Source organism: Vanellus vanellus (assembly GCF_965231255.1).
Source record: "Vanellus vanellus genome assembly, chromosome: 3".
Lineage (NCBI taxonomy): Eukaryota > Metazoa > Chordata > Aves > Charadriiformes > Charadriidae > Vanellus > Vanellus vanellus.
Genome location: NC_138907.1, coordinates 71,290,223 through 71,303,000, shown reverse-complemented (window position 1 = coordinate 71,303,000; position 12,778 = coordinate 71,290,223). Strand labels below are relative to the sequence as shown.

At 37.4% G+C, this 12,778-nt stretch overlaps 1 protein-coding gene across 1 annotated transcript in view; it reads right to left on the bottom strand.

Moving 5' to 3' along the window:
- TRDN (triadin) overlaps window positions 1–12,778 on the bottom strand; it is a 233,828-nt gene that overhangs the window by 22,135 nt on the left and 198,915 nt on the right. Inside the window, exons 32-36 of the mRNA XM_082481943.1 lie at window positions 8,516–8,560; window positions 6,425–6,442; window positions 5,233–5,280; window positions 4,343–4,363; window positions 568–594 (exon numbers count right to left, since the gene is read on the bottom strand). Of these exons, the coding sequence (XP_082338069.1) occupies window positions 568–594; window positions 4,343–4,363; window positions 5,233–5,280; window positions 6,425–6,442; window positions 8,516–8,560 (159 nt within the window). The remainder of the gene's footprint in view (window positions 1–567; window positions 595–4,342; window positions 4,364–5,232; window positions 5,281–6,424; window positions 6,443–8,515; window positions 8,561–12,778) is intronic.

The window sequence follows — 12,778 nt, the reverse complement described above, 5'->3', positions numbered from 1 at the left end:
AGCAGTAGATTCTGATTTATTTTATTTAGTTTATTTTTCTCTAATTGTACGTACACGCAGAACACGTGCTTTTTTCTTTCCAGCATCCTTTTCCCCAGCCCGCAAACACAGACATTTGGTCTGTGACTCCATTCAACAGGACAGATTGAAATTAAGTAAGGTGTATTGCTTCAGGCATCTGAGCCCATTCCAGTATTCCCTGTTGACTACAGCGGAAAACTGGCAGGCTGCCTTCAAATTGTTAATTTTCACTTCATATCGCCCAACCAGTTGTAATAACTTTTTGTTCAATGTCTTCTGGTGCATGCGTTATCTGATTAACACTAGCTGTGCTGATCACCTGTGTCTAGCTCACCAAAACCAGCTGCAGAAGATGAACAGTGGAAATAACATTATCAGCTGCTCAGAACAGCCTTTTGTAGAGAACTGCGTAGCTGCAATGCTGTCAGTTCAGCAATGCTGGTTTACATCATCATTGTTCATTGTTGATGAGCAACATGTATTCATCAGCACTGGTAGGTTCATTAATTCTTTCCATAAGTCATACCAGAAACATGTAATATTTACCTGCTGTTGGGATTTCACCTGTTGGCTCTCCAGGAAAACAATCAGAAATAAAGAGGAAGGGGGGAAGGAAAAGAAGATGAGGTTCAGAACCGTGTTTTTTTTCAAGGCAAGTAACCTCTTAAATACATCTCTTTCATCTGCAACTTTTCTGTAGGATATTAATTTTCAAAGAAATGTGCCTTAACAATGGGCGTGTACCCAGAATTTCACACTGAAAGCTAAGAGTCTCACTCTTTGAAGTACTATAATACAGCGTGTAATGGTTCCCGCAAATGCGAACACTGCGCCAATCAAAGCTTTCCAACAAGCAAATATTTAAATAGAGTTCTTTTAAAATGTGCATTCAAGGTTATAGCTGACTATGCTATTTTCCAAAAAATGTATTCCGCTTGATTGTTACCTCTCTTTTCTTATCATCCACACATCCCAGCCAAAGACTGACACTGACCTTGAACAGCTGGCATTCACCCCTGTATAACTCTATCATCTCCTGCGTTATCAGTTTGCCTTGCCTTTTAAGAGCAAAATCTCTTCAGAGCTGGAAAAAATTTGACTACGTCTTTGCACAGCACCTAGCACAAAAGAAGCATGTACTCCTGCTTTTATAATACCCCTAATAATTAAAGAAAATTGACCAATACAATGGGATAGAAATTCCCTGATACAAACCATCATTACTTTTTTTAAATCAAAGGAATGAATTAAATTGTGATTTGGAATTCAAGATTTTTTTACAAATCACTAGTTAATTAGTCTCAGTTTTGTTTTAGAGCCCAGTTTTAAGGAAAGAGAGTAACCTCACTAGCCAGGCAAATCTTTTATTCTTTGAACCTAGAGCTGGTTAAAAAAGGAATATGCTGACAAAACATTTCAAGGTCTCCTTTGATTGAATTATCTCTGTATTTTCTTCTTGTGAAGTTTTGGCTGCAGATGAACATGAGGTTGTACAGCTCACACCAAGGTGAAAATATTTCAGTCAATGCTTTTTCAACAGGAAGACTGAGCAATTAAACACGGTTTTCACTAACACGTCCCGGGGAATTTTCATTCAGGTTTTCATTCATAAGGAGACTCATAAATGTCAGTGCTCAATACTTAGGCACCACAGGCATTCAGCAAAGGCCAGTTTTGCTGCTATTAATTGTTAGCATGCTTAAGTCCTTTAATATTTACTTTTCTGCTTATGATCATGCTCGTAGTTGCTGAAAGCTGATACGTTACTGCAACATGGCCCACGTATTAACACCTCTTCTCATTTTCACAAGAAAAAAAAAAAGATTTGTCTGAGACACCAAATCTAGGAAAGGGGTGCATACCCTCACTCCTTAACTAAGGAGTTCTTCCTCTTGATTGCAAAACATGGTTTGGTATTACTTGCATGAGTAGGAAAAGCCACTAGATTTGTCCTCCTGTGTTCAAGGTAACCTCTCACAATTTGGGAGCCTTTAGTCAGCATGCAGGGAGTAAATTCTGAGTTTCATTACACATTCAAATTTGATATAGGACCAATTGCTTTCAAAGACCTTCCTGCATGCTAAAACAGAAAAAGTGAAAAATAAGATAGTTTCCTAGTTACTTTTATAATTGCATGATAATTCACTTAGCAGGTTACTATAAAAATGTATTTGTTGTTAATCTGGGGACTTTTCAAACTCAACTTTGTATTTCTGCTTATAACCTGTCACTTGTTTAATGATACAATCTCTTTACTAATTTAAACCCCTTTCACTTTTACAGTAAAACTGCACAGGGTGTAATGTGTGAATAAATTTGGCCCAGGAAAAGTGTATGGATTTATTTTACGTTCCTACTAGACCAGAAATCCAAATCAGTGAGTATTTTATGTCCATGGCTACATCTCATGCTGAATTGGATGATAGCTATGTTCATGTTATGGCAAGCATACTGTACACCTGGCTGGGAAATACATGAAGCAAAGCTATATAGAGCTCTAGAAATAAAGGCAGTGATCCAACTAAGTGTTCTTCTTTGAATGGAAAAAAAGTAATTTAAAATAGATAGCTGTGGTGCTTAAAATCTTGAACTAGATGTATTCAAGGATGGTTAGCTCAAAATAGGCAGTGTAAACAGAATTATTTTTGTATATGCTTGTAGGTCTGCTCGCTACTTTTCTTTCTTTTTTCCTTTTCTTTTTCTAAAGGCACTGTTAACCTTTATAATGATTTCAAGCAGCAGGATATAAGCTCAAGAATATGGTAAAAATATCCTTCTGCAAAGGTCAAGGGAAAATATCTTGGCTGTTCCATATATTCACAATATGCCAGGTAATATAGCTCTTGATAAAAAAAGCATTGTAGACAGTGATTTTGAGTTAAAATGATCCTTATTGCAGAAAGCATGAGGAATCTTAAATCTCTTAAATCTCTGATAGTTGTCTGATACAAGAGAGTGCCATCAGTGGGTCTCTCAGATAAATTAGTGCAGAAGACATAAAATGTCAGTGAACAGATCCAGTGACTATAAGACTCAAAAAATCTGAATATTGGAATCAAATCGAGGAAATTTTACTTAAAATACTGACAAAATCGGAAATAAACCCACCGATAGCTTCACAGGAAGTCATGATTTTGCAATGATGACTTGAAAACTGAGCACTGCAATTCAGAACTGCAGGAAATCCTTCAGTGTTGGCACATGTCAGGTGCTTTGTGCTCCCCCTTCTCTTTGGAGTTGGGGCTCAGAATATCAGAATATCAATGTGTTTTCCGACAGGCGTTTAAGAGTGACAATTCGTCTTGCCTATCTTCAAGTACCTAACATAGGAGACTCATTTAGGAAGCTTAATGGGATCGGTTTGCCTTGCCTCGTTGTCAGCTTCTGACCTGGGGCAGGAAGAGGGTTGTGTCTCATGGGGCCTGGCCTTGGTTTTGGGTACTCTTTCTAGATTACTTTGCATCAGAATAATGCACAGTTTGGTTTTGATGTTTCAGGCACAGTACAAAAAAAGAAAGTGAAGATCCTATGCTAAAGAGGCTACAAATAATTCACCTGTGAAGGTCCATACATCAACATTTTCGCAATTCAAAGCATATAGTGTAAACAATGTCCTTCTGATTGTTGTTTGATCATGATTTGCAGTATGTAACGGGCAATGACTTGCCACAAGAAGCATAAATCCCAGTCTTTATCTATTCAGAAGTCTTACTGACCTTAACAAGGACGTTACTCAATGACTTCAGTGGAAGTCTTTGTTATGCAAGAGATTCCCCTTGAATCCTCCTTAAAACTGATCTCAAATGGAAATATTCCTTTCTCTTCTTTAATTTAATTTAGTTTTTTATTAAAGTAGGAAAAAAAAGCTTATTGAAAAACGGCCAAGAACATGCTTAGTGAATTCATTAAATAAGTCATTTCCAAATGGTAAAAGAAATAACAAATGTTGTCTAATTCAGTTATGCTACATGCCATTTTGCTGTTTTTAATAAACAGTATATTTGCATAAAGATAAATTATGTGTCTACACTTATCTAAAATCACCAGAGCATCAATTATGCTACAAGCACAATTTACTTTACTTTTATAAAAAGTAAAAACTGCAAAAAGAGTTTGAGTGTTGCAGCTTCACAATATTAAATTATAAATGTACTTAGTTTTGGTGTGTTCAGCTGTTATTAAGCAGACTGACTACAAGAATATCTGTAGTATAAGCAAGAAAATAGCATTATCTAATGTGACATAATTGCAAAAATGTAAATTGAGGAAACATGCATCTGAAAAAGTTTATATTCCATAGGGCACAAGACATGACACATACTTGCCGTGTTTTTCAGTTTGACTGGGAAGCAAAAAGAGGAAAATAAAATGGTCAGAACAGTAAGGTGCAGCATAATACTGTTAAGATGGAGAATGGCTTTATTTGTTCTATGTATTTGCATATCAAAACATATTTTTTAGTAATCTCACAGTAATTAATAACAATCTGATGATGGATAATAACAGTAGGGATGCTCTCATCTACATGTGATGATTGCTGTGCTAAAGTTAAGAATTAATAATACTAACAATACACATTTTAATTCACTTATTTCCTTTCACTGAGAAGCATGAAAAAGACATTTTTTAAACCCATGGTGATTGCTTCACAGTGAAACTGAACGGTGCTGCTTCTTATACCTGCAGTAATTCTGCTTTATCTTGTACAAGTGAGGCTGCATAGGTGTTATGATATGCAGAGACATTTATCATAGACAGTGGACAGTGCCAGGTCATGATCTGAATAGTGTATCCTATAATACCTGCGATGATAGAGCAAAATTAAACTGTTGCTGGTCCTGAGAAGTTGACTCAAACAGGAAAGCTATGAAGTCCAAATAAATGGCAAATACCCACAAATAATTAGCAAAATGAAGCTATTTAAAGCAAGGACTTTCATAAAACGGTTCAAATTCTTTGCTGGCAGAGCTTCTTTGACATTGGTGGAATTACAGAAGCAGAAATTTGACCTTTGATATATATCTCCAGAAAATGACAACAGGTATTGCAAGTACGTACTGTGCTACCTTAGCTATGGCATGACAAGTCAAGGCCATTCTATACAGGAAAATAGATCAAAGGGCCATGATTTCGATGTTTGTCATATGCAATTGTATTTTGCAATTTCTTTAAACAACAGTTTTAAAAGTAATGGACGTATAAAATGCTTACCTGGTTTTGTAGGTGGAACATCTTTTACATGTCTGACTGCTTCATGCTCTAGATAAAAGAAACAACGTAATAATGTTTCTAAGTTAAGTTTTGTATGTTGTCTTTTTTTTTTAACTAAGAAGGAATGCATGCATATTTTTCAGGAATAAACATTCATTTTCTGTCGCTTCATGCTGTTATTTTGGAAAAAAGCCAAATAACTAGTTACTAATGGATTATCCACTGAGGGATCTGCATGCAAATAGGGGCCACAATACAATTTAGAGCTGAGGAGTCAATGGACAACTGTGCTGGCCTTGTTTCCAGGTGATGGATACGCAGCCAAAAATCTGTGCATCAGGTTCTTTTTGAGCAAGAAGGACACAAAGGTGGGCTATAAAGTGGAAAATGTTCAAAACATGAGTAGCCCCTGAAAAAAGGGCTATATGCTTCAGCCCTTTTGCCACTTAGATGAATAATTGAACTCCTAGGAACTGTGTTTTCAAGTGAAAGTATATGCTGGGAAATGTCAAGATGAAGACATGATAGGGAATTTCAAATGGGAAACAGTTTTAAGAGGTGTGAATTAAAACTTATGTCAGTGAAGAGCGTTATTGGGATTTTTTTGAGCGTGGCAGTATCTGGGGACTTAATGGATTTTTTCTTTTTTTTTTTTTTACTTTTTCAGTTTACTTCGCATGCTGAAGTCATGAAAGACGTAGAAAGTTAACAAGCAGGCTGAGTGCTAAGTTAAGGTATGGACTCTCTTCAGTTCTTTTTGACTGAGAAAAATTGCCTACCTCAAACCAGGACAAAATTATAAATCATTATGAAGAAAATGTGATGTCTGTCTTTTTCTCTTTTTAATTCAGCAGAAGTATTTATTCAACCCAACTAATTGTTAACAGTGATTTTTAAAAAGCTTGTCACTCCTGTATTATTTTTTTTTTTTTGAGACTTGTGATATGGGAAGCATAGAATGAATTGACTCCTGTACTGATGAAATTGGTTATGGCAAATAGACTTTTAAATAGCAATGACAAGGCAATATGTTAAATGAAAGTAATGGAAGTCAGGGTGATGAAGATGACACTACAGCTTTAAGCAAAACTAGAAATTGCTAAGGGACAGTTTCCATGTGTTAAAGTCAAAAAAGCCACACATATCCAGCTATATTACAGGAATTTTTCTGATCAAGGTAGGTACCACGTACTTGCTGGCTTTGCCTGGACTACAGAAGACAAAAGAAGGTAAAATGTGATATTTAGATATAAAGAGAAAAGAGTTTCTAGTTTTCTTTTTTTCTTTTCAATATTCAAATATTTTTATGGCAGTCAGTTCTCACTTGTTCTTAGCTTCCTTTACTCACATGAAAACGCACAGCATTTAAGCCCCTAAAATGCAGATAGGCTCTAACATGTTTAGACCTTGGCAAGTCCCACTAGCTATCAGCGCCTGCTGAAATAATGCAGTATCCTGTCATTTAGCACAGTAATACATTTATGTGTTCCAGGACCATTTCTCCCTGTGTAACAGTGTAAATAAGAAGTAGCTCCAGACCAGTCAACAGGCAATTGGAAATTTTGGGTGGGATTCAACTGATTTGCAACCTCAAGACAACATTTGTCTATACTTTTAGTCAGGAGAGCACTAATCATCTCCAGAGGATAATTCATTTCGTTATAAAATGTTTGTTAAAGAAAGATGGGATGACTTACCCACTGTTTGAAGATCCCTGTTTCAAGCTCAAGAGGTATTGATCTGAAAACTTACAAGTTATTTTTGCAGAGGCTTATGTTAACATGGCCAACCTGAAATACTGCATTTTCAGTTTGGTTCCAACAAACAGGAAAAAGACTTGGCAAGCACCTGACTCAACAAAATTTTACAAAAAGTAGTCAAGTCGTGATATTTCTAGCAGGTTTTTTTCCAACTGCTGCTAAACCACCGTTTGAGCCTTCTGATTTTGCTCACAGACTAAGAATGAAGCTTAGCTGACCCTAAAAAAAATTGTGAATTTGGGTGTGAAAATGCTGTAAATTCAGAGATGTCATTTCTTATTTCTCCAGACTTGTTTGCCTATCAGTAATTGCTAACTCATTAAATGTTCAGGTTAGAAATATATTGAAGTGCTTTGCAATAATTTCTCCAATTCTATTAACAGAATCATAATTTATATGTTTTTGAACTAGCCACAGCAGTTTATGATCAGATAAAAACTATCAAAGCAGTATTTTTATTGGATAAATAGAGTGCTGTAAAACATCACTTCATATGATAGATTATCATGAGAGTTCTAATAGAAAGCAATATAAACTCACAAATTATATGAATGTTCACAATTAGGAACAGAACCATATTATTCTGTACAACATCTATTCTGCTACTGAAGAGAAGACGAAAACGTATACAAAATAAGAATAGAAATGAGGTAGTAAACAGCACCATTCAGCTTAAAACAAAACAGGATTGTATTTTATGGAAATTATTCATCATCACCATCATTGTCATCACTTCAAATGAAAATCCATTGTTGCCATAATTGTCTAGGATTTGGCAATCTTTCATTTTATGTTTGGATCAAAGCTACCCCCAATAGAAATCAAGAGGTTCATATCTATAAAAATCCTTCAGAACAGCTTTGTGTAGACCGTCAGTGATGATGAGAATGTTGTCATTCCTTGGGTGAACCTTCAGGGCTTCTATAACACTCAATATTACTTTAATCTTTTCTGTCAGCATTATTATTACAAAACCTATGAGGTATAAATCATAGAAAATACCCAAGGACTTAGAGGATAGTTCCAAAAACATTTTCCCCATGAGAAAGCCAGTTTAAGACCCATCCAAGTCCCTAATCTAACTGGTGATTCACTCACCTGCGTCTCTCTCTACTTAGGCACTGATGTCATATGCTGTAAATTTAGTTGCTTGAAAGACCTGAGTTTAAAAAAACCCCAACCAAACAGTAATGCCTTACAAGGATATTTGGGATCATTTCAGAGTTCTGATTTACAGCTCTACCTACTTTCATCAGCCCAACTCTGTCAGAGAGGCTGGAACAAGCACCCCAAGAGCTGAAATGTCTTGACCTGGCTTTGTCATTGGAGAGACTGTTCTTAGAATGCTATCTGCAGTTGCTACTCTGCTGGATTTGATCTAAGAAAGCTTGATCAGTCACATATTTCAAAATACCATAACAAAATGATTGCAATGCAAATGCACTACATTAGAAGAGCCCCGAATAGTGTTTAACGCCCCCACTACCCCCCACATAAGTCTGGAGAGAATGACTTGTTCCTACCTGGCTTCTCAGTGGGAGTTGTCTTTTGTTGTTTAATTTTCTCCTCTGTATTGTGAAAGCAGCATTAAAATTAGAAATTCACACTGTGATAGCAAAGGTGCATATAACTGGAGAAATATTTCTATATGTGATGTTATATATATGGTTCACAATGACAAAATAAATGTATCACTCTCCCATTGTGGCACTGTAAAACAGCACATATGCATTATGAGTTCTGACTACATAGTGAGATCACACTCCGTGGAAAAAATAAATTACTGGGCCTAAAGCCTCAGCCACCAGAAAACAGCCTCATACCTGGCTTCAACTGTTTGGTATTATACAATGCTGATAACTTCTGCTCAGATACTACTATATGTACAGACATATCCACATGTGCCTACACTCTGAAGATAAAGGCAGGAGACCCTCAAGCACATGCAAACTTGCAGAGCCATATCCACATGGGACAGTGCCGGTCTGAGTGCCAGTTCATACCACTTGCTACTGGACAAGTTTACCTAGACCCAGCTGGATATCTGTCACAAAATCTTAGAGCAGCCCTAAGCTTCTGCTAATCTCTTGAGAAAAGCTGCCCAAGTTCACATGCTCTTGAGCTGCCTGTGGCTTTGCTCTGTACAGTTCTCAGATCATTTGGACCCATGTCGACATCAGCCACCAGACCTGAGCCGCCTCTCCTCCAAGCAGGCTGGGGGATGAAGCTTCAGGCAGAGGTGCAGGAAGACTACATTTTCTGATCAGGTGGGGTTTTTCTTACCTGTCCAATTGCCCAGACAGGTGGGAACTGGGATGTTTGTTTTCAACATTCACATACACCGCTACTTTTCTTTTTAAATATGTTTAAGACACATTCAGAATGTATTTCCCTTTCCTCTCCCTGATGGAAGCAGTTTACAGTCACAAGCCTCTGGCCCCTTCCTTTTCCCCAAGACCTTTGCGAGGCATCAGATTCAAGCTGACAATGGCTGGGTGGAGGTCAGGTCGTGCACAGATGTCTTGTCCCCCGAAGCCATTCAACTCGTCTGAGAACTAGTTGGCTGGAAACCCTCCAGGATAGTCTAGTCTCTCTGTGCACGCACGAAGCTGCTTGGCTGTTGAATATGAGAATGTTTCCAGCCTGGCGCTCAAACTTGTTCTTAAACGAGATGAGGAGGCACTGGGAAGGTGATGAGTGGCTGGAGCCACCTGTGAATTATCAGATCCCTGGTTTACCCATCACTGTACCTATGTATCCTCAAACAGTCAACCTCAAGAACTGCTGCTTTATTTTGTGGGGGTTATTTCTCTGGAACCCAAATGTCCAAGTTTGGATGCTAAATGCTAAATCTGCATTCTGACCAAACATGCGGATAATACAGTACTTAGAAGAGCAGACTGTTGAGTGGTCTCAACATATATGATATTTCCTTTGAATTTAGCATGTAACTTCCAGAGGACTTTTTTTTTTTTTTCTGAGGGCAGAGAGCAGGTTTATCTTCTCTGTGCTGATTTCTTTTAACTTAGGTCTCTGAGATTCCCAAAGGTATAGACTTGCCAAAGAGGCCTAAAAAGACATTTGTCATGTGTCAATAGATGAAGAAACAGCCTCATTGCTGTACAGTCCATGTTTCTCATCCATAACACAACAACATCCAGCAAAGCTACAGTGCAAGTATGGACGTGGCACATACAGCAACTGTGGTTTGGGTTTTGTTTGTTTGGTTTAGTTTTATTTTTGTTTGTTTCTGGAAGGAAATCAGTACTGATAGGAGAAAATACAGGGAGGGATAAAGCTTCACGGTTACTGATCTTTTTTACTCTTTGGAAATAAAATGTAGCCCTGCACTGCTATGCTTTTCAGTTGTCATCTGGTAGGTGGCGATTTAATTTCTTTTCACTTGTATTAAGTTTAGGGTTTTTTCCCCCCCCTTCCTCAGCTATTGTTATTGTCAGCTTCTTATGAAAGCAGTGAATTAAAAAATCTCATCTCCACTTCATTGCTGTCTGTGAAGCTAGAAATGTTTTTATAGCACAACCAGCAGCTTGAAGATGCAACTTGTTGAGATAAAGTATCCTCTTTCTGCTCTTATATGAGCTTTAGCATATAACAGTGCATTTCACTAATTTAGATTGCGGTGTTATGTTTCCCATGTACCAACACACACAAAAAAACAACCCAGCATGCTGAATTTAAGCATAGGCTCTGTACCATCCACTAGATTAATGACAAGTAAAGCTTAAGTGGTTTGGGACTTCTCTTTCTTTGGCTATTATCCCCTCTCTTTTGAACACTAAATAGGATATTTTTGCTTTTCTAATTCTGGTGAGAATTTACAGCAATGTTTGTTCTGTAACTGTAGGAGTCAATCAGATAAGTCTGCGAGTAGATGGTCTGATCCATTTAAAAGTATGGAAGAGATTTTCTTTTCAAAATAAATTCATTCCAGAAAACAGTGTCTTGAACAGGCCTGTGGACTTGAGTTCATCTGGGAAGAAATACGGTCATTCTTTGGTGTTCATTCACCTACCTATTCTGCACCCTAACCATACAGCAACTACTGATCTGCTAATTCCACTGGAGAACACCCTGACCAGCTTCCTGGCAGATCTCCAGGAGGTGACTGGCTTTTTTTCTCAGTTTCTGGCCATTGGTTGTAACCAGAAGGAAAACCAAAGGAGCATACTCTTTACGAGGAGAATACTCTTTACGAGGGAACACACTTCAAGACACCAGGAAGCCTCACAAAATCATTTCTATTCACCAGAATTCAGTATGAAGTAAAGCAGTGAAAAAAAATCTGATGAGGATAACACATAACATTTTGGCAAGGACAGAAGAAATATTTCCAATTTCTCATGTACTTTTTGTTTACTATATCATGAGGAGTCCAGAAAAAAAAAAAAAAAAAAGAAATTTTGATGACCTCATAAAGCTACAAAATGTCCAAAATAATTTTGGTGAATATTTCAGAAAAAAAACAGATTTTGTTCTGATTTTGAATAAGCCCAAAGTTTAAAATTCTGAAATCTTTCACTGGAGAGAATTTCTTTCCTCTGCAGAGCTCTAGTTTTGCAGCACTACTGGCATTAATATTCATTTTTTCCCCTGATGTATCTAATTTAAATGGCAAAAATATAAAGCTGTAAACATTTCTCTGTGTATTTCAGGCAGTTTCAGAAGATATACACCAGGAATGAATCTCTTGCTTTACTTGCTTTCACACACATACACAAAACACTCTTTAATTCAAACATTTCCCTACAGGATCAATATATATTCCGAAATTCTCTAGTTTCTCAGTCATGTGATACTTCTGTGTCTGATGACAGGAGGCATAGGAATAATAGTTTGAAGCTGCTTTGAATCAAGGTGAAAAAGGAGGGCACCGCTTTGTACAGAATGAGGCTTTTATAATTCAGTCTGCTACCTCAAGAGCACTCGTTGGCACACAGCAGGCAGAAGCACTATTACCACCCGTGCTTGCAGATTAATACTTCCAGTCATCAACTGAAACTCAAAACAGCCACTGCTCTCCAAAGCAACCATTAATCACCTGAGAAGAGATCTTTTATGCTAAGGGAAATTTAGCTAGTCTTTTTTTTTTTTTTTTTTTCTTTTTTGTTCCTTCAAACATTTAAATTCCAAGGGCTTTAGTGTGGAATATACTATACTATACCAGAGTAAGGTCCTAATCAGTCCACTGTACTGGTCTGTGACATGATGCTCCAACGTTTGCAAATGCCTCACCAGGCAAATTTATTTTTATTCTGCTATCTGGATAAGATCAGGCTGATTGTGCAGCAGAACTGATTTCATTTTGCAGCAAAGGTGAGTGGTCATGCCAGCTGTCCGGGCAACCCACTGTTTGGCCACCACTGACGCCTCCTCTCCGGATGCACGGAGCTGGATGGGGTGGCTTCCTCACTAGGACATTCCTGCCTTGGCTGAGCCCATCTGCAACCACCAGCCGGCTGAAGCACTCTGCTAGCTGTTAGTACACAAAAAGTGGTCAACAAGGCAAAAAGAAACGCTTGGCCTCCATGTCTTTAGAAGGCTGGAGTAAGAAACATTGCTTTTTCCCCACTGTTAACTCAAAACCAGTAATACAGCTAAAGCAGGTACTCAAGGCTTGCAGGAAACCTCAAAAAGTCTATGGAAATACTTAACTTACAAGTATAATATTGTATTATAAAAACAAATGAGAAGAACAGTAAATGTATAGGAAAAATTTTCTTTAAAAAAAGTAGCAAGCAGGAAAAAAACCATAATAAAATAAAGGC